This window comes from Acipenser ruthenus, chromosome 3, assembly GCF_902713425.1.
Source record: "Acipenser ruthenus chromosome 3, fAciRut3.2 maternal haplotype, whole genome shotgun sequence".
In the NCBI taxonomy this organism is placed as follows: Eukaryota; Metazoa; Chordata; class Actinopteri; order Acipenseriformes; family Acipenseridae; genus Acipenser; species Acipenser ruthenus.
In genome coordinates this window covers 31638657-31661971 of record NC_081191.1, presented here as the reverse complement: position 1 = coordinate 31661971, position 23315 = coordinate 31638657, and the positions used below count along the sequence as shown (strand labels likewise).

Here is a 23315-nt window from a genome sequence, read left to right as displayed (position 1 = left end):
TGCGTGTGTGTGTTAATGTTGGTGTATAGATTGGTACACGGGATATAAACGGGTCTGTGTTTCACGTATATTTAAAGTGTAGATTTGTATTTAGGCACGAGGAGAGCACAAATCACTTCACGTGCTGGTTAAATGTAATATGTGAGCACGGGGTTGCACAGAATTAATTCACGTGCTGGGATTCAAGTGAATAATTAATTAGTAATTGAATCCCAGCACAACAGTATAAATAGGCACATTTTTAGTCACTCGTGGTTGGTGTTCGGTGAGTGGAGAACGGGAGAGAGAGAAGGAGAAAAGAAAGTCAAAAGTAAAGTAATTAGTGTTATCTGCTCACCGTGTTTGTCCGTTTGTCTGTTCACTGTTTAGTCCGTTTTGTTTATATGTTTCTTTTGGCGTGTCCTGTTTTGTTGTTTCAAACCTTTTATTTTCTGTCTGTTATTAAATGCTGAGCGCAATCACGCGCTCAGCTTTACCAAAACCCCATCTCTCTGTTTATTTACTTCCTGCTTCTGGTCTGACGCCACCCACTCTGGCCGTCTTTGTGACAACCCCCGACTGCCAGATGGAACTATTGGTGAACCTAGTTTTTTATATTCGTAAGTGTGGCAAAGTGGCTTGCAGTGTACAGGTGCAGGAGTGATGTGGTGTTTAATCAGGAGACAGACCATTGTAATCCACTCAGAACTGGTTTTTAATTATAATCCTGGTTTGGTGACCATAAATTCCAGGCAATACACAAGAATGTATAATGCACTGGAATAAATAAACGGGTTGCAGTCCGAAATAATAAACACAGTCAATAGTACATGTACAACACACAAACACGGTCACCAGTCCTGGGTGAGTGCTGGTGCAAAATACAATTAATCTTGGTAACAAGTGAAGTGATGTCCGGGTTTGTGCTGGCCTCTGGCGACAGCTCTGGACGTGTTTTGCCGTCTGCTAAATAACAAGTAACAGTTAGAGACAAGACAAAATAAACTAAACACTCACGCACGATATAACACAGGTCCTTCCGGTCGATTCCTTAACCAAAACGAAGGAACAGATTACGTCGCTTTGTCCCCTTCTTGTACCGTCACACATGACCCCTTGGTAAACGATTGCATCTGCTCCGCCGATCTGCGGCTGCCACATCGTTTCCCTTCCAGGTCGATGAGTGAGTGCACCGAAGCTCCGCCCCCTTTCTAGGTGACCGACTTCCTTTTAACCCTGGGAATGAATTGTCAGGCCAAACAGTCCAGGGTACTCTGTTCCCGTTACTTAGCGCCCTCACAGGTCAGGAGGGAGATATACCACCAAAGATCATTCTATTTATGTCACAGAAAGGTAATTCATTTTATCTGTGGTTTCTTTTCAAAAGGATATATCGTTTAATGTATGGTGTGGTTTTCATGACCCAAGGTTGCTATACCATCTCAGTTTCTTGATCACACTTGCTGAAAAAAACGCCGGACTTGAAAGCTGTCTTTCACAAAACTTTGAATAGGTTAATTAGATTTCCAGTCAAAATGCATATCATTTTTTTAAAGAACTTTCACGTGTGTATGAAACATTGCTGAGTGTGTTAGGGAAGTTGCAAGATTCTCAAGTGTATAGTGATAGTGATCTTGCCTCTGGGCTGTGTTACTAGGTTGTCCTGGCCAAATTCTGCCTAAATTCACCCTGTCTTGGAGTTGTATACAATGGAGACAAGACATTGCTGGAAACAAGATGTAAATCTCGGTTTAACTGTGAGATACTCCCACAGGTTTAAAAGAAGATAAAACACGATTGAAATGCATTAAAAATTTACACAGCATTACAAGTTCTGTAGCAGACTAAAGAAAAAAAGACGGCAATTAAAGTAAGGCTTGGTTTTTGAGAACATATAAAAGATAACTAAACACATTTAATGTAAACTCACAGGAGAATTGTAAGTTGTGCTGGTGGGAAGATGCAATAAAGGCGACCTCTCAGCAAGTGCTGGCGATAAAGCAACTTTGTTTTGAATAAGGTTCTAGGTGATCAAAAAAAAAACATTGACAGCAAACATTGACAAAAAAACCGATGACAGCAAATAATCACTCCTTTACTTACAGGAGTTTTATTGTCTCTCATTAGTTTGAAAATGAGGATCAACTGACTATAAATTCATAGCGTTAACCATTAGAACACTCTACCTTCAGCATGCCAGTCGTTGGTTGAGGAGCAACATGAAGCCTGCTGTCCTACCTGTGAGTGCAAAGAGATAAGGATTGGCTGTTAACTTGGGATTTCATGACCCCTTACAAAAGTTAACTGCAGTATAAATATAGTAAAAGAAAGATTACAGTGCACATTTGTGATGAAGTTTTCTATGGGCCTAAAGGATTTGTGGTGTAAGTCCCTAGGTACACTAAGGTAGGGTTATGTCATGTACAGTTACAACACCCTCTTTTTCCTATTATAAGTTTTCCTATTATTAACTTATTTTTATTTATTTTTATTTTTTGTATTGTTTGTAAGCAAAAGTGACAATTAGTTTTTTTTTTTTTTTTTTTATTAGCTTAATGGTGGGAAGGCTACCTGACACTATCAGAACCCAGCGATTTTGTGACCACAAAAATGAATACATTAAAATAACTGGCATCACTTTGGTAAAAGGTGATATATGAAAAGGTGTGTTTAAGAAATAATAATCAATCATATTGGCTATCTAGTTTAGTTTACAAAAGGGACTATAGTTAACGAAATTAATGAAAGAAGAAAGTGACTGAAAGACTGAAACCTGCAAGGTGAAGCAGTGGAGGGAAAGCTGTAGCTTTGCTTCTAACTGTGGAATCCATGAAGATTACAGTTCTCTTTAAGAATGCTGAACCTCTAGTTAGAATGGTCTCCGAGTACCATCAGCTGTGTCTCACTGCTATTATCTTCAATTGAGATGCAATATCTTGTTTTTCCGCTGGTGTCCCAGTTTTTTTGTACAGCAGATGATTACAGCTGTGCTTATGTAAGATGTTGCTGAAAATCATATAATTAAAACTAATGAAACAGTAGCATTCAGGAGTGGTTTCTTGGTATAAAAAGGACTATTTCCAACCAGCATTTTGAGGGGGGGGGGGGTTAAATCTGGGCTTCATGCATGATAACAAATGTAGGTAATTTTAGTTTAGTTATGCTGGCAGGAGTTTCTCTAGAGATCATTGATAATAAAAGGAAGCCTTATGGACCCCTAGTTGTGAATTTATTTGAGCTATAAAGAAGGATAGAGAACTGGTTATAGTGCTGGAATTAGTCAAGTTGCTCTGCTTGGTACTATCTCAAGTGCAATAATAAAATCATCCCCTTCTTTTTTTCTACCACTTACTGTGCTCCTGGGATTAACCTAGTTGCCCTAATGCAATATGTGTACACCTGATTTCATAGACACTAATTGGCACTACATTAAATACAATAGTGCTAATCAAGTTATGGGAAACCAGCAGGAACTGTCTTTTTTAAAATGAGTAAGTTGGATATCTAAAATGATTAGTGTTAAAGTAAAACTTTTATAACATTCTCACTATGTACTTTCTGATTCCTGTGTACTAAATATTGTCGCTAATTTCTTAAGTTGCATTATATCAACATTTCATGCATCACCGTTCAATTTTACTCCCAAAATAATTTCCCTAAACCACCACTGACCAACACATACCAAACATACTCAACCTATAGTCGTTTACCAGCAGAGGGCTCTTATCATGGCAGCTGGAAATTGATTCCAAATATAATAAACATACTGGCTGTAAGAAGCATCATGTAAAACTATGAGACATAGAACAGGCAGCTTGGTTCATTGTTGCTTGTTTGTTTTTAGCAGTTCTATCTCTTATTGATGATTGCTATAATTATCTGGAAGACAAATAAACTTGAAATGTATGCCCCCTTGTCTGTGCTGCGTTATCTGTGGTGTGTTAAACATTTACCTTGTTTAAAACATTGTTCAATTGTTACTTTTGTTTTTGAAGGTACTAACGATGTTTTATTTGCCTAGTTTCATATCTTGCTGCAATTAATCAGCTATGCGCCATGCCAGCTTGTCCTTATAATTGTACCGTGCGTTAGTGAGAATAGTCCCTAAAATAACCAAATAAATAAAGCCTGTTGTTTTTGGCAGCAGAGCTGTGAAAGAAAGACAGAGCCACACCAACCCACAAGAAAAGAACTTGACATTTTGAAATATTTTATTGACCACAGAGAAGAGTTAAGAGGAAGCCAAGGCATTCTTGGGGACCAGCACAGCTCATTTAATCACTGACCTTTAAATACCACCTTGTGTGGGGACCCAGCCAGAACTCCAGTAAGAAATGGGAAACTCAGAAAAAACTAGTACATGTGTTTTTTGTTGTAATCCATCTTTACATATATGTATCAACAAGTCAGTTTCTTCCATTTCGGCTTATCTAGACTTCCTACAGATGTATTTTTATTTAATTTAAGCACTGGATCTTAATATCAATATCCTCAAACTCTTAAACCAGTGGTCCCCACATCTTATGACTACAGCAATATTTATGTTTTTTGATGGGAACAATAGTCTTTAAAGTCTTCTTAAACCAATGTGCCCATTGGCAAAAAACTTTGAGGACCCACTCTAAGGCAGTTCAATACATTATTCAGTAGATGCTGGAATTCATTCTTTTAGCGTTAATCTCAATGTTGTGTTTGTTTTTTGTGTTTGTTTTTTTTTTTTACAGAAATCAAGGGTTTTAGGTCTCTCTAATCTCGGTCACATAGTGCAGTTTGTGTGAAGGTGGGCCCTCTGCAGGCCTTTTTTCTTCTAGTGTCCCATATTCAAAGAATTCCATTGATAACATTTAACTTGTATTGGAGTATTACAGGTGTGATTCTTTCCTGTTTATTTGTAGGGCTACTCAACAGCTCCAAGTACCCCCGCTGTGAATGCCCGCCCCGGGACACTGGGCCCATCGCTGTCTGTCGGAAACATCCCAAGAATGTCTCCAAAAGAAGATCTAAAGAAACGCAGAGCGCCGCCACCTCCTGCAGGGTTATCCTCACTGCACAGCTCACAGGAGACCGTCCAGGTGAGTGGCTCAGGACTGCTTGTGCCTTTTTTGCAAAGGGAGGAGGTTCTAAAAAAGGTAACAACACAGTAGTTGGAGTCACTTTAATTGTACACCTGAATTACTTTAATAATACCTTATTAAAAATCTTCCCTACCAAAATGAATTCCTTGCCTACCTGTTTGTTGCTGTTAACTAGCAACCCATACTGTGATTATTATATTTGTGGAAGGGTGTGGGAATACACAAGGCAGACACAAAGTTCAAATATGAAACTGAGGCACAGGCGCCCAGATTTATTATTCCAAGCTCGGTTGGCAGGTGCTTCTGTGACAGTTCGGTGGCACTCTACCAGCAATGGTATTGTGCCCCATCTTCATAAATCACACACGCAGGTGTGTAAACTAAAAAGAATAAGCAAAAGGCGAAAGGAAAAAGGAAAACAAAACACTTTAAGGAAAAAACTACAAAATAAAGTGCGTTTTTAAACCGCGGCTTGTTGCACCCCCTAGCGGTGGAAGCCCCGAGAAACAGGCACTGCTCAATGTCCTCTCTTATATACTGTGGGATGGCTCAGTCCCACTAAACTAACTATAAAAAGTAAATAACCGGTGCGTGGCTTGCTTGCACCACTGTGTTTGTCTCGTGCTGGACTTGTCCTCGACTCGCTGCTCCAGAGTTTCCAGTTTTCGATTGCAAGTATCAGGATTTCTTTGTGAAGTTACGATCCACTATACTTCCTGTATGAGCCAGCGAGGATATAAAAACAGTGCCTTTTTATTTAACCATTCACTCCATATAGTCCCACCCCCCAGCCAATGACAGAGTGTCAACCGATTCATTCACAGCTGCCTTCTGTCAATAAGACATTGCCTGACAGCGTGGGAACACACGGGGTGTGCAAACCCCCTACAAGCTCACACATGTGCCTGACGGCCAGTCCAGATCCCTCCCCTCTCACAATATTATATTATACACTATACAGTATATTTGTGTCCATTTAACACATGTTGCAGTTTTCTGTATCTTGTGAAAATGGATGTTCTAGAAGTTTAGGAGGGTTTGTGTTCATAGGCCAGCTCTGCGGCTCAGTGGTTTTCCTGGTTGTTAAATTGGTTTCTGTGATTTAAACCCCTGCTGAAATGCTGTGCACTGAATCAGCTACTTCTCGGCTTTACTGTCATTTTCACTACTCGTAAAACCAACCCACAAACTTTCTTTGTGTGGCTTTTCTTATAAAATATTCATAACTACTCAGTATATAATACACAGAATTCTCTGGCAATCATTTGTTTCTGTAGGGTCTAGACAGATCTTCAGTTGTTCATAACCATAAACACATTTTTTTATATCATAAGTTTCTTTTTTTTTTTAATTAACAAGACTCAAAAAATCAAAAAAATCTTTGAAGACCAATAACTTGTTATTGATATGAAAATAAACAGTAACTTGAATCTATCTAGTTCAGTATTTTTTTCTGAGGTGTAAATTGAACAAATATTATACAGCACACAGTTCCAAAGACTCAAAATATATATTATGTACATAATCTAGATCTGAGCACTGGAAAACATTACAGAGCAACTTGGTATACAATATCAAAGTTATCTTGTTTTGTCATCACTTACTGGTAAAAAAAAAAAAAAAAAGTGTGGTCTCACTGTTGCTCTCAGAACCATGTCTAACCTCCAAGTAGATCTGGTATACTAGACTGTAACCATTAACCTGTCCCCTTGAAACATATTTGTTCTAGTGGTATTTCTTATTGATGTATTTCTTGCATACACTAGCAGTACAGTGCTGCAAGAGAACATGTTAATGGTTACCCTGATATACCGGATGTAGTTGGGGGTAGACATGATTCTCAAGAGCTCTGTTGAGGCTACAGGGGTTCTTTAAAAAGTTACAAGGATGTAACTTAGGTACAAGAAGAATACAATGGGTACGATTACTCTGAAAATTCTCTGATGCCATAAAAACTCTTAAACCTGCACCCTGGCCTCATTCTGTGGTACAGTCCGCAATCACATATCCGACTTCAGTGACGGTTAAACGTGTGTGACGCATATGTGATTATTTTATTTTGGCCCTTTCCAATCCTTGTCCGTTTTTCAGGGAACACAAAAAAGATACAATATCAACAATACATAGCTGAAAGGACTGTGTTTTAAAATAAGTAGGCTTCCATTTAGATGTACTGTATTTAATTGAGAACGATATGATTCAGAAAATATCACTTGCCACGACTGTGGACACGTGGACTGTAATACAGTACATACTTTTAAATCCGGTACGTATTGTAGCAGTATGTAAAATTCCCCATTAACAACCCAACAGCAAAATTAAATCAACATGTTACAGGATGGACGTAGTGGTGACGTCAGGCCAGAAGCAGGAAAGAAAACAAACTAAAAAATACTGCAGTTGCCAAAGGCGCCTGCGCCGTTTTATTTTTAAATAACACAAATAAAATAAATGTTTAAACAAAAACACTTTGCTCACTGAGCGAAATAAAAGATTTAAACAAAATAATCACGATGCTAGGACAGGCTGGGCAGTTGCTGTCACTGTTCCTAGAATCTTTGCTTTATTTGTTAAATCCTGTCTCCTCTTGCTCTCCCATACTGTCCTCTGTACTCCCTACCACCTGGAACCGAGAACGCTGCAGGTTTATATGCAGGTGACCATCTCCCGATTTAGCAACAAATTAATCACTTAATTAATTCGGGAGATGGCCACCTTGCCTCTGCCAGAAGACGTTTAAAAAAAACAAAACAACAACAAAACAACTCACGGCTTTCGCTGTCATATTTACACATAAATAAATCATAATACAAACAAATACAAAATAATAACAACAATAATACCACAAAACAAATACGAAACCCTGAAGGACGGCACCTCACTCGTCCTATATAATAAATACATAAATCATAAAACAAATACAAAATAACACAAATGAGACAAAAATATATACAAATATATGTTATATACACACACACAGTGGTTTGCAGAAGTGTTTACCCCCCTGCAAAGCTTTCACATTTTGTTGGCACCTGAGTGTACTCCATGACGCTTTCAAATTAGACTTTACATGTAGAATCTACATAAACTACTCCACATTGATCAAGTTAAAAAATGCATATAGAATATAAATAAGTAAGATTTACGGAGAAAAACAGATTAATCTCAGTTGCATAGGTATTCAACCCCTTTGCTACTGCAGCCCTAAATCAGCTCAGGTGCAAATGATTTGTTTGAACGGTGAAATGGTTTCAGCCTGTGTGTACTCAAAGTGGTTTAACTTGTAGATAATTTCCCTCAGGTATATAAAGGCTTTCAAGCTGCAATTCACACAGTGATCCAGCAAAGCAACCATGAAGACCAAAATGTGAAAGGCACTGATTATCCCTCTCAGCACAGTGAAGTCCATCATTAAGAAGTGGAAGATGCATCATACCACCCAGACACTACCCAGATCAGGTCATCCTCCCAAACTGACCAGCCGGGCAAGCAGGAAATTAGTTCGGGATGTCACTCTGAAACCAACAATGATCTTGAGAGATCTGCAAAGTTCTATGTCTGAGATGGGAGTCAGTGTTCACACATCAATAAATAAATAATAATAATAATCAACAATAAGCTGGTCCCTACACAAAGCTGGCCTGTATGGACGGGTGGCAAGAAAGAAGCCATTACTCAAAAAGCCTCATCTTAAAGCATGTATGGAGTTTGCGAAAAAGCATGTAGATGATACTGCAGACATGTGGAAAAAGGTTTTGTGGTCAGACGAGACAAAAATGTAACTTTTCCTTCTAAATTCCGTTACATCTGGCGCAAGGATGGATGCGCCAGTCAAAGTCCTGACTTGAATCCAATCGAAAATTTATGGCGAGACTTGAAGATTGCAGACCATCGACGATCCCCAACAAACTTATCAGAACTGGAGCAATTTTCCCTTGAAGAGTGGGCAAAAATGTCACCATCCTACTGTGCAAAGCTATTAGAGATCTATCCAAAAAGACTCAGTTTTAATTGCTGCAAAATGTGCTTCTACCAAGTACTGACTTAAGGTGCTGAATACTTATGCAACCAGTAAATTTCATTTTGTACATTTTTTTTTAAAGTTTTGCTGACATTTAACCTCCTCCTCATATAACAGTGTTCAGTTTAACCAATGTGCATACATTATTTGTAATTCAACAAAATGTAACATTATTGGTAGGGGGTGAATACCTCTGCAAACATATTTATAATGATTTCCATTACACGGGAGCAGATGTTAAAACTTCATGCTGATTTGAACTCAGTTCTCGCCAAGATAAGCACCAACTAAGATGTAGCTTTACAGTAAACTAATGTGATCCATCTGTATCTCCATCCATTTGCGCTTCCTTCCATATGATGATATAGATATCCTTCTGTCTGGTGTTGATGGCTGAAGTGTAATATATATATATATATATATATATATATATATATATATATAGTGGTTTGCAGAGGTATATATATATATATATATATATATATATATATATATAGCACATTTAAATCTGGTCTTAGGAGGTCAGAACAACACAATGGCCTGTCATATATTTTAAAATAAGGTATTTCGCATCTGGCAACTTTTATAACAGTTCCATCATAAAGAACACAGTCTTATCTGCAATTACATTGCCGTACATATCAAAAGAGATAAAATGTCAAGTCATTGTTTTAGTTATGGAAAGCAGTATTGCATTTTGTCTTTTTTTATGGAATAGCTTCAGAACAGTTTTAGCAGACTTCCTTCTAGAGAAAGATAACATGTTTGTTTAGAGTCCTTTATTTATGAGCAACTGTTATTTACAGTAAAATCCTGTAAAATCAGTGTATTTCTGAGGATCCCGAGTGGCGCATCCAGTAAAGGTGCTCCACGTGGAGTGCAGGATGCGCTCTATAGTCTGGACGTTGCGAGTTCGAGTCCATGCTATTCCACAGCCGACCGTGGACGGGAGCTCCTAAGGGGCGTCGCACAATTGGCCGAGCGTAGTCAGGGGGGAGGGAGGGTTAGGTCGGCCAGGATGTCCTCGGCTCATCGTGCACCACCGACCCCTGTAGTCTGGCCGGGCGCCTGCAGGCTTGCCTGTAAGCTGCCCGAGGACTGCGTTGTCCTACGACTGTAGCTCTTGGGTGGCTGCATGGTGAGTCCGCAGGGTGAAAAAAAGTGGTCGGCTGACGGCACACGCTTCGGAGGACAGTGTGTGTTCGTCTTCGCCCTCCCGAGTCAGCGCAGGGGTGGTAGCGGTGAGCTGAGCTTCAAATAATAATTGGCCATCCAAATTGGGAGAAAATAATAAAAATAATTGGCAACGACTAAATTTATTAAAAAAAAAACAAAACAGTGTATTTCTAATGGAAATGATGAAATATCTCTTTCCCTGTCAGCTTTTTTTATTTACATGCAGACGCATGCATTCTTTTAATATTTGATTCCTATTTGTGTAGTATCAGGTAGCGCTCACTGGTCAAACGCAGCCCTAATATAATTAAAGCTTGTTGGTGTACTTGCATTTAAAATCAAGTGTGACTGGTTTTCCAGTGACTGGTTAAACAGACTGTACTTTGTTTCCAACCGAGATTGCCCAGCATTTTTATTAAAGTTAGTTGTTAATAAGGGCAAAAAAATGTGGTACGATTTAAAACCTCAGTTTATTTAGGCATTGAGCCTTTTAGTTTTTAAAGTATTTAATGTATTTGATTCAATGGGTGCCAGCAGGCCCTAAAATATATTCTTCCTATACAGAAAGCCAACACATCTTACCCCCGTGGGGGATGCATATAAAACCACTTATTCAGTTGTAATGACATTTGTTAAAGGAGATTATTTCACACAAATTATGGAGAGTATCAAACCCTGGGTATATAGTGAGGTCATTGTCTGATGTCTGCCTGTATGATTTTGTATTTAAAGTTCATATTTGTGAATTTGCATGTTGACATGAATGTTTCTTTCTAAGTGTAGAAACTATTTTCACAGCAAACCCAGTCAGCACATGTAGAATTTGAGCTGTAGACTTGTTAGTGGTGAAGACTTTTGATAGTTTCACATCTACAAACTAACTACATCAGGGTTGCCATGTCGTTAAGAAAGTCAAAATTCTCTCTCCATTGTTGTGAGAATGTGATGTAGCACGCACATATCACGCACATTCCTCACACTGTAAATGTGCGGACAAAGCATGGGTGGATGGGTGAACTTCTCACTGTGGCTCATCTAGATTTACACAACACCAGCAAAATCTCTAACATTCTGGTGACACAGAGTCAAAGTTTAAGTGAAACATGTTTGTGGTCTTCAGGTAATCTCCTATAAGTAAAACTGCTCATGTGAAATACAGAAAGGTTCCTCCTTACTGTTGGATATCGCCAGATTCTGAAAAGCGCATTGACGTGTGCTGAAGAATTCTGTTATCACAACTGGATCAGTAGTTCTCCATCTATATTTTAAACTCTAAAGTGTGACATACATTCATTCAGGTGCCTCCACGGTATTCGTGCTGCAAGGCATGTGCATCTCTTGTGTGAGATAATAAAAACTGCCACACTGGCTATGTTCATACCAGAACACTTTAGAGTGCACAATCTGAAGTGCATAATATTTCAACATTAAGAATATTCAGGAATTCATTGCACTGAACTTCAGCCAAGGGGCCATATGTTCATCAGTATTGCATCAGGCCAGACTAAATACAGAAACACTTGGCTTTGTTTACAACTGTGCCGAAACCCTTTTGTTAATTTCAGCATAAAAATTATCTTTTGTTTTACTTGAAAGCTGTAGCTCTACACAGAGACACATGTACAAAGAAAATAAAAATTCAGAGACACATAAATATACATGCAGATCACAGGCACATTATCAGTACTGGTGTAGATTTACAATGCTTTTGCTGCAGTGCGTGTAATTGTTGCTATTTCATCTCAGATTTCCATTTGGACTAACACCTTGATAGTCTTGTTGATTTTCAACAACGGGGAAAAATTTAATATGCCAAACACAGAATTCCTTCTTACTAATGTACAAACCATTTGCTTTCAGGACATTTGATTTAATGCAACTGACAACATTTCTAACAGAGTCAGAGTAAAACTCAGAATGCACCTTTCATATTCAACAATGATGTTGATTTTATAACAAATAAGTGTTGAAGTGTAATCTAAAAAAACAAAACGCTGCTAAATGACGAGCGCTAATTCATTCTCCATTGCATGCTTCTTGCAGGCACACAACAACTATAGATTGAACAGATACTGTGATGCAATACAGGAATGTGCTTTGACCATTGTTGTTTGTATTGTTAGGTTTGTTATGATACATACTGTACTGCTATACATAAATACTGGAATGCATACATGTGCACCATGTATACATACTCCAGTAAATGTTTTTTTGTGGCTAAATCATAACATCCATAATATTGCTCTGGAGTAAAGAGTTTTTTTTTGTTTGTTTTTTTAACATGTATAGATGTAGTTTCTATCTACAGAAATTGTACTATGTGTGCAGATATGTTTGAAGAATGGCCATTTGCAGAAATACAACAAGAAGAACAGATAATGTCAGGGCATGGTGGGGAGCTTATCAACAAATACAAAGTGGAAAATACAAAGTCCACAACGTTCTAGCCTTTTTTTATTATGAGGTATTGACTTGTGGCTGTACATTCTTGAAAACCCTGCCAAAGTATTTCTAAATAGTCTGCACTACTGCCTGCCTTGAGAACAATAACACTGTTAACTGTCTGGCAGGATTACCTTTAAAAATAATCACCTGACCCAGGCATGTGCTCTGTGTAAATTATTGAACTACTGTAGCAAATAATACAGTAACAAATTTTTCTTCAGATTACTGATGCGCCGGGATGAAAAAATAAATAAATATATTTTTAACCCCTTAACTAATAATCAGTGGTGTGCCGTGACTTCTTTAGCAAGACATGCAACAACTTTTTACATGACATAAAAACATTTTCTAATGTGCACTGGGAATATAAAAGATGTGTGCTTAATTTTCAACTGAAATTGAAATTCCATTCTTTTTCAGAATGCTCGCTCTGTTCCATTCATTTCTTCAATTGCATGCCTTCGCTACATTTTTCAATGTGGAGTGAAGATCTGCCGCACAACGTTGTGTTGCGGCCGACACGATTCTTCTTGCATGCAAACCTGTACATATTTACTCATTTATTTATTATGTGTGAGCTACAGGGCATGCATACATAGACATTGACTTCAGTGATGGTTAAACGCGTGTGACGCATATCTGATTATTTCATTTTGGCTGTTCCAACCCCTTGTCTGTTTTTCAGGGAACACAAAAAAAATACAATATCAAAAATACATAGCTGAGAGGACTGTGAATATAATGCTTGATAAGGCCATAATGTCACAGTTCACTTGCAAATGAAGATGCACAAAAACAACTAAAGATTACAGATAAAAAAAAAATACATCACAGTATCTAGAACTGTTTAATAATTAACTGTTATATTACCCTAGCTTGTCTCATTAGCTTTGTTTTGGCCGCATTTTTTGTTAGGTGAAACTGTTTAACTGCACAATATTAAACAGACTGATTTGGCAGAGAGTTTGTGTTTTTTTTTTTTGTTTTTTTTTTTAAACATGGGTTGTGACAGGATTGGCAGAGGTTGAGGCTCAGAGACAGTTTGAAGTTCAAAATAAAGCTTTTTAATAAACAAAAATAATCAAATAAATAGGCACAAGGGCCAAACAAAAAGGTTTCAAAACACAAAATAGACACAAAACTTACAAAATAAATACGGCTTCCAGGCTGGGCATTGCCTTCACTGGTTTCAAAACTAACATCACTCACTCACAGACAGACAGACAGACAGACAGACAGACAGACAGACAGACAGACAGACAGACAGACACTTCTTCTTCTAGAACTCTCCTCCTAGCCAGGGCCTCTCCCCTGGCTTTTATCCCCTGTGGCTGGAGCCCAATTAATCAATAATTGCTGATTATTCAATTAGGGCTCCAGCCACATTCTCACGTGTTTTCCTGGCAGGGAGGAATTTAACCCCTTCCCTGCCAGTCCCAACCACGTTCATAAAGACGGGGCAGTCCCCCGTCACAGACGGATATTCAGATAAATTGTAACATTCAAGAGCTGGGCTTCAATGTTCAATCTGAAGTAAAGAAACAAACAAAAGTTGTGATTCGTTAAAAATGTCATAATTTCTAAAAGCCTACCCTTAAAAGCTACTACTAATAATACTACTACTACTCTTACTGGTAGTAAAGGTAGTCAAGCACTGAGTGTGTTCAATTTGATTGTAAGGGGTGCAATATTTACTCAATATTGTAGACAATTATAAATAATACACTGTGTTCTTTGGAACAAAGGAAGTCAGTCAGTTGCCAAAATAAATATCCAGTGGACCGGTGTAGCCTCTATTTTTTTTTCTTTTACATAAAAAAAATATTTAGTGTTGCTGAGCAGCTTCCTGAAGTGGAAATGCAATGGGAGGCTTCTAAAGGGAGTTAGGGAGTTAGGAGTGAGAGGACATCTCAGCTATTTCAGTTGTTCAACATCTTCAGTTTGTTTAAAGACACCTTCCTGTCTGGCATATGAAAGCTGAAAAAAGCCTGAGGTGTTTGAAGAAGAATAGAGGGTTTTATTAATTCCCTGCTTCCTCTGGCCATGACAATTCATACAGGGCATGCCTTTTATTTAAAGAAAAAACAAAACTGTTGAATGACCAGCGATATCCTTGAACCTTTTTGCTATATTTTGTCATTGTGGTTACATCGGGGTTGTTTGCATCAGAGATCTTTATTTCCTTCCTAACAGTAAGGTTTAGGTGGGCCTCAAGTTGTGAAAAGAGAGCTGTGTTTTTCCTTTTTACAACCCCCTTTTTTGTATCAATAAAATTATATTTTTTGAAAAAAAGCAATGCACCTTATGTATAATAAAAATGACTAAGCAGCATTGGGTTACATCCCTTGTATGAGACACAATGTGTGTATACTCCCCTATCAAAAACACTATAGTATACTATATACTATTACACAGTTATACTGTGCATCTTGTAGATAATGTGTAACCTGTATATCACACAAATAAATTCACATACCATTTGTAAAATGGTGTGGATTATATTCTAAAATATTCTAATTCTGTACCTTTTTTCTATAATAATATTATTAGTAACCATTCTAGATTTCACAAAAGCACTTTTAGAAAAAGCTACCAGCCAGAGTTCCTGGTTTTGGACATATTTGTTATTTGATAGGTTGTTTTTTTGCAATCTTATTAGTTTCCATTTCCCCAAAATGTTTCTTGCACTGCAAGGCGCATTTCTAACTGACAAGAAGGGGATTAATTAAAACTCACATTTAGCCTTGTTTGACTTTTAAAAGTGCCCGTCTTCATCGCCTGCATTTCTACACAGGCAGGGTGCAAATTATTCATAGGGCTGTTATCACTGATTAGAAATTGCCACAAATCTGTTAGGGTCTTTTTTTAAAGTGGACTCCTGCCACAGCTGCTCACATCATTTTGCTTTGAAATTCTTGTGCCGTGTGTGGTCACACCATAAAGAACTGCCAGATCTGGGTCATGGTGCGGCATTTAGTAATTAAATTGATTGGACCTTCTTTGGAGGCTGATTAAAGCCATTTGAAAGCCAGAATTCCTGCAGGACTGATTTGTTTTGCTTGAATTAATGATAGAAGTTCTGGAAACACACCTAATCGTTTTTATTGAAGACTGACTTGAGGGGAAAAACAGAAGGTTTTGAGAAACAGTCAATAAGTAATTCACTCAACAGGCGCTGTGGCTCTGTAAAGCCTGAGTGGAAAAGTATTTGTTCAAATATTGTTGTGGCTTGAATTTTCAATAAAAGAAGCAGCAAGCCGCAACAAATTATTTCCATATACCATTGTTTTTGTACATAAAAGTGGGAAAAGAATCAAAATGTTCTTTGTGTTTATGGCAAAGTGAGTTGCAGTGTGCAGGTGTAGCGGTGCTGCAGTGCTCAAGACAATGACAAACAACAAAGTGCTAGTGAAATGGTGATTGAATTGTAATCCAAAGTCTGATGACAACAGTAAATAATAATGGAGGACTGACAATACACAACGATGTGTAATAACACAGGGCACGGTATTTAAACACACACGGAATAAAGACATGGTCACAAGTCCAGAGTGAGTGCTGTAGTGCTCGTGGTGAAATACAATTTACTCGTGCACAGTGGTGAAGTGTTGTCCAGTATTTGTGCTGGCCTGTAACAACAGCTGTGGATCATGTTAGCCGTCTAATAAATAACAAACAGTACAATTAGACTTGACAAAACAAACAAACAGTAAACACTCACAGTTATTTTACTTTTGTCCTTCAGCATTTCTCTTAACCATAAACAAAGCAACAGATCACCTAGCTATGTCCCCTATTTGTACCTTGTATCGCTTTCCAATTGTATAGAAGTTGCAAAGATCTATTCCAAGATTTACTGTCAATTTAGCTGGGCCCAACTTTTTCTGTCTATAATTAGACTAATTAAGAGCAGGAGTTCATGGTAAACTTGGAAAGGCTTGAACTGCTATGCAGTGATGCTATAATCTAGGAATAACCCACACCTACACTCATCTTCGGTTGAGGGCAAATAAAGACTTAAAGCATTCTGCAGTACAATATTGCACTAGAGCAAAATTGGCTGAAATAAATGTTTCAGTTGGTTTCACTATCCTAGCTTGTATCACCTCAAACACGGTTTATGTTAGAAATGACAGACTGCAGGAATGCATTTTGATGCCATGGTATAAATATATTCGAAAGCTGTGGCAGCAGAGGGAACACTGCTGTGTGTGACTCTCCCACAAGGCGAGCTCATTAATCTGTTTCCTCATTTTGAGGACATTCAAGCTCATGAGGTAGAATCCCAATTGATGACTTCTGAAAACGAGGGCAAGCCAACTAGAAATGACAACCTTTGATGGCAACCTGCAAAGATTGCTTCTGGGGGCTCTGTACTGTCATAAAGCTAACTGTAAGCAGCTGGCATTCCCAGAGATGACCTTCTTTTGTCCCTTCCACGTTTATGAGGGGGTTTATGATGGTAATATGGCAGTATATCACTCAGCCAAACAATCTTCCAGTTGTAACACATTCTTTATTCCCCATTAGATAAACTGAGTGCTTTATTACTTTATTCTGTTTTTTTGAGAGTGGTCACTGTACACATTTGTGTTATATTGCCTTCAGTTAGTCAATCCTAAAAAAAGGGAAACATAAATCCAAACTGCAGTCCAGACTGTTCTGACACCCAGGCCCATTTTTGCTGTACTTCACTTAATCGTACATGGTTACTTCATCTCCCCATTCCCACACATTCACTTTTGATCTGGGTATACCAAATTATGAGAATGAAACATCTAGTACTGCTTAAAAGTCTTTTTAGTGTATTTCTGTCTGTTATATGTAAAATACTTGTGATGCTCCTATTGCAACGATTTAAACAGCAGCAGTGTTTCGATACACTGCAATTTACATCAAAGTTCATTTTAAAAGATTTTTCATTTAAAAAAGAAACAGATATTGAAACATATGTGTTTAATAGTACATACTGTTTTAATCTATCATAAGCACCTTCTTTTATCCTGAATGTTAAATGAATTAGCTTTGTGTTATACATTCAGAAGTGTGTTTGCTAGTTTGTGCTGTTCCAATCATTATGCTTACTTCCTCTTCAGCTCAAGATGTCAGCATTACTAAAAACTTTTATATTAAAAGTAACAAGAGGTCATGCGTACCATTCACTTGGCACTGGCATTGTGGAAAACAGTTAACCAGCAAGCTATGAGACTTGAGAGGGGGACACACTAAATGATGGGCAATAAGATTCCAGGACCAACAGCAACGATCAACACCTATCAGTGTTACAGCATATGATGCTATCGTCCATCTAAAAAGAGCAAAATGGCAAATTTTCACAGAGGTACACACCTCCTTTAATTCAATCACTATTTTTTACTCTGCAACAAAGTCAGTAGATAAATAAGGTAAGAATGAGGCAACTAGGACAATCTGCAGTCTGAAAGTGCAAAACGGACTAAATTGTTACCAGAAACAAAGAACAAGCTCTATCTGATATATCATGGGCCGCCACCACGGGGGCCAAGGGGGCCAAGCCCACCTCCCCACTTTTCCTACTGGATTGGCCTCCCTAATTTTACTCTGAATAAATAAAGCTGTCTGCATTCGGCCAATTGAGCGCCGCCCCCTGGAAGCTCCCGTCCTCGGTCGGCAAAGGAATAGCCTGGACTTGAACTCACGACGTCCAGACTATAGAGCGCATCCTGCACTCCACGTGGAGCGCCTTTACTGAATGCGCCACTCGGGAGCCCCACTGTCTACATTTTTTTTAAATGTTCTCCTTGTGGCAGTGTGGCACTTGTATTAAGGCGTTTTTTTCATAAACTGTGATTAATTTAAATTAGCAAACATGTTCTAGTGGTTATACACACAAACAAGTCTCAATATAACTCTGTATGAGAAAGGAAAACGGAAGTTTCAACGTAACATTTTCTTAGCAGGATTTTAGGAAGAGGACAGATTGAATTTACTCTACCAATCTCATGACAGCATAATTCTTATTGCTCCACAATTAAAATAATTGAAGAGAAGCGAATACTCAGATTTAAACTGCGAGAAGCAGCATGTAAGGTTTTGCATGACCTTGTTTGTTTTAGTGTTAAAGAAACAAGGCTGTGGTAATCTGTTTATTTAGAGTAATAATAAGTGCACTCAGTTTTGTATGAAATCAACCCTTGCACGTTTTCTTTTCGAAATAACCTATTTTGGTAAGTTATATAAAAAGTTTTATATATATATTAGGGCTGTCAATTAATCCCACTTAACTTCTGCGATTAACGTGTAAATTTTTTGGGAGATTCATTTTTTTAACGTACGTTAATCGCACTGCTGTTTTTTTGTCCCTCTTATCATACCGTAATTAATTTCCTGCGGCACCATTTTAGTGACACGGAACTGCATTATGTAGCAAAGCACTCAAACTGAAGGACTTGTGAATGGGACGTTTATTTTTTATAAACTTTCTGACAGCTCATTGGTTAGAAAGAGGGTTACTTGTATCTACTGTCAAAGTGAGTTCCAGTATCACAGAAGTGCATCTAGTCTGTTGTACCACCTGCGTGCTAAACATGCTTTCACTTCATAAAATACACTAGCAATTTGTCTGATACAGCAACAACAATACAACGACAAATGAAACTCATCAGTTTCGACAGACACCTCTTTTAGAAATTCAAGATCGCTGTAAACCCATGAATCAAACCAGTCACACGCACCCAGAAATCTTTCACATGGCAGGCACAACTGAACCACACTGACATCCCGTCTCATGCTGATAATGACTCTGCATCAACATGCTTTAAAGTGTTTCAGCAAATCAGAGTGCTGCATTTGTGTTCTTTCCTGAGTTTCTCTTTGTAAAAATGAATAAACACAGCACCCTGCCATCAAGACAGAGCAGCAACTACAGTGACAGCCAAATAGTCGAAAACAACAATAAAAGCCAACCTATTTGAAATACAGACTTAAACTGGGGGAAAAACAAGCTCACACATCTTTTATGCTGGTTCATTTTCTAATCATTTTACTTACAACCAGTTATTACTCATCCCCTAAGCATGGCTTATATAAACAAACTTTTTTTGTTACATGTGACAAAATAGGCAGTTAAAAAAATTAAATATCAATAACAATACTTATAATAATAATAAAAGGAATAAACTCTGGTGGCAAGATAAATGACGAGAACGAAGATGGAGGATCCATGTCACCGGAAGTCCGAGATACAATTACAGGCTTTTTATTCCACACTTTGGTGTACTTTATTTCTTATAATTAGTTGCTGCAGTTTACAATAGCTTAAAAAAGTAGCACATATGCCAATTTCCCTTCCCTTGTTTTTTGTAATGCTTTTGTTTTTGCCACTAAACTTTGTTTTGTTTTTGTGAAGTCTGTTTGGTTACCGTAGTAAATTAGACTTTCATATTTGTTTCGCGTCTTTGCTTCCCAGTATACCGTAATGTTGTCGATTGCTGTACTGGTATTTGATGAATGTTCCTGTTTTCTCCATTTTCTTCCTGTTACGCTTTTACTAAAAGTTTTAGTAAATGTATATCACTCGTCTTTTTCTTGTGGCAGCATTTTCCTGGTTTTCATCCGTAACATTTTTAAATCCAGTCCTCATTTTCATGAACTGCCAGTTTGTGTGCCGTTGTGAAGTCAGTTTGGGTCTTGGGGGTAACTTACCCTCTAATTTTAACAATGTTAAAATGTATTTTCAGGGGGTAAAATGCAACATTACCTTGAAGTCATGAGTAATCTCGATAAATACTGTACAATCTTTAGTGGTAATGAGGTAGGCATTAAAAAAGAGCCTTCAATTTTAACTGCAATGTTATTTTGAACTACTGCACACAAACTTTTAAAATAAAACTATTAAAATAAAATCAGCCAACAGCCATTTTTATTCACTTTATTGCCCACAGCCAATACAACTTTGAAGATGAGCACAGAAACAGAACATATATATGACGATGAGCACAGAAACAGAACTTCTATTTTAACATTAAATTCTTAAACTCAGTGAACATGTTAAAACTTCAATATAAAGCTATACAGATAAATAAAATAAAGAAATGGAATAATACGTTATAAAGCCGTTTGTTTAATATTATAGGCAGCCGTTTTTAGCGGTTGCCTCTGACGATGGTTCCAGTTGGATTTGTAGATGGACTGGGGTGTTTACGCTTCAACCTGTGTAGCTTTGAGCAAACATTCCTATGTTTGAATGTCTCTGGGGGAATACTACAGTACACTCTTCAGAAGGTTAGCAATATCATCCGGGCTGGTTGTGTTTTACATATAATATAGCTCTCCCGAATGGATGTGATGTTGAACTTACAGAGGAAAGATTACAGGGTTTGAGGGAAGCAAATGCTGAACTTGAAGCCCCAGTGGTGGATGTTGCAGATGCTGCAAGTGCCAGGCAGGTCAGACAAGACCTATAGATGACTTTTTTTTTATTTCGTAAGTATTCACTCTCCACCTCCAGGCTGCTAAAAAAATGTGTAGCCTTGCTTGAGGGGCTTGGTCATCCTCCTCACTTGGGCTGCTGGAGATTTTTTATTTTTTTGCGCTTTTGTTTCCTGTCTTCTTTTATTGGGTTTCAAAATGCCCTCAGTTTGCTATCACAGATGTACAGGGGCTGTTAAAGGGAATGTTGAATCCTTATTGGTTGTAACCTTACTCACCTCACTGTGCTTTGATTGGCTGTGCGCATGATTCGCTATTTGATATGCATTAGCCTACACGAGACCCGACTTCTAAATCACGTTTTCGTGCGCTATCCCAGCGATTCGCTGACGCTGTCATTTTTGCCCGAGCGGAAGCGGCTGCACACATATTTGCTAAATAGGGCCCCAAGTGTATAAACAATGTCCAAACAAGATTTCTCAGTTCAGTATTCTTTATTTCACTTGGCACAAGTTTGTTGCTTTTAGTTACAGCATTAGAAAAAAAAGCTAAATGAAAACTTGCTCAAACTACCCTGTGGTAACGATCTCTCCCCCTCATCCCAAGACACCACCAAATTCACCCCAGTTCAGCAGCCACATCACAGTGCGTAAGGTCTTCCAGTTAAAGTTACAGTAGCATTAGCTGCGCAGTACAAAACAGAGTACCAACAAATAATTTTTGCTGTATAAATTCTACACTAATAACATTAATAAAATAATCTGAACAGGGCAAATACTGTAACCTGGCCAAAACAATAGAAAATACATTCCAACATTAGAATAGCATCAGTAATAAAACAAATGTAAATGAGATGGAGGCAGTAATTGTATCTTATATACAATTGTATCTTATATTGTATTTTGTATATATATATATATAACTAAATGTATCTTTTTTTGGCTTAGTGCTACACCCTCACCCCTTGGCCCCCCCACTTTTAGAAAGGCTCCAGCGCCGTTTAATGAAATTTATAATTAAAGTTCGGGAGGAGGGTCAGACACCAATCTCTGCATCACCAAATTGAATCATTCAATTTACACATTAGCTAATTTAAATTGTTAGCACTATAAATACCCTCTTCACTTATCTCTCAGTTGCGTTTTGATTTCATCGTAACCCACCACCTCCCCATCTCCACCTTTCTTAATAACAGTTTTTATGTTTTATCAAATGGGGGTCTCAGCCTCGTCCAGTTGGCCAGGCAGCGAACCCTCAAACCAAGTTAGGTTTGATGCCAAATGAATGTGTATATACAGCATACTTTTCTGTTAAATCGCATACTCCGCATTCTCTACAATAAATATTTGTACTAAAACATTTTGTGATTGGTGTTTGTCCCGAACTACTGAATATATATATATATATATATATATATATATATATATATATATATATATATATATATATCACCCTTCATTTAAATATGCTTTATTTTGCTCTTATCTGCCCCCTATTTTACTGCATTTAATCCTGTACCTCAGAATATTGTAATCTGCCAAGTGTTTAATCTGTAGTATTTTGTACTTAATCATATCCTGATGTAACTATCACTATTTAATCATATCCTGATGTAACTTTCACTATTATCTGCTGTATTATTGAATTGTGATTTGTCACACTTGAGAATTATTGTATTTCTTGTTCTTATTGTATGACTTATATTGTAACACTTGAATGTATTTGTATTTGCTTGCGATTGTAAGTCGCCCTGGATAAGGGCGTCTGCTAAGAAATAAATAATAATAATAATAATAATATATATATATACCTATGTTGTTATTATGTTATCTTACACAAATATTTGCCCCTGGACCCCAGGACCCCAGGAGCACATGTATGAATTACATTTTTGTTGTAATCACAGTTTGTTCCAATGGGTTCAACAAAAATGACCAGCAAAAAACAACATCTTTGCCTTTAGTGGTTTGTAGTTTTCAAGAGGTGTTGGTAAATTGGATAAGTTGGTGGTAATATCTGTATAGGTAGAGGTAACATACAGTACAGTATGATTGTGCTGGAATTATTACTAAAATATTAGAAGCTGGAATTATATGTATTTTGTTATTTTGCAAAATATGAGTAATATGTTATCAGACTTATCGGGACAGTAATCTCTAAAAAGCATTTTGTTATATGCAGTTAGTATGCATTCTGTGCAAGTGTACTGT

General features: G+C 37.6%; 1 protein-coding gene across 9 annotated transcripts in view; it reads left to right on the top strand.

The window, feature by feature from the left end:
* The window catches only part of LOC117435574 (protein cordon-bleu), a 104113-nt gene that overhangs the window by 58247 nt on the left and 22551 nt on the right, over nucleotides 1-23315 (top strand). For all 9 annotated transcript variants that reach the window (XM_059012784.1, XM_059012788.1, XM_059012785.1 and 6 more), the window contains one exon: nucleotides 4875-5051. In XM_059012784.1, the coding sequence (XP_058868767.1) occupies nucleotides 4875-5051 (177 nt within the window). The remainder of the gene's footprint in view (nucleotides 1-4874; nucleotides 5052-23315) is intronic.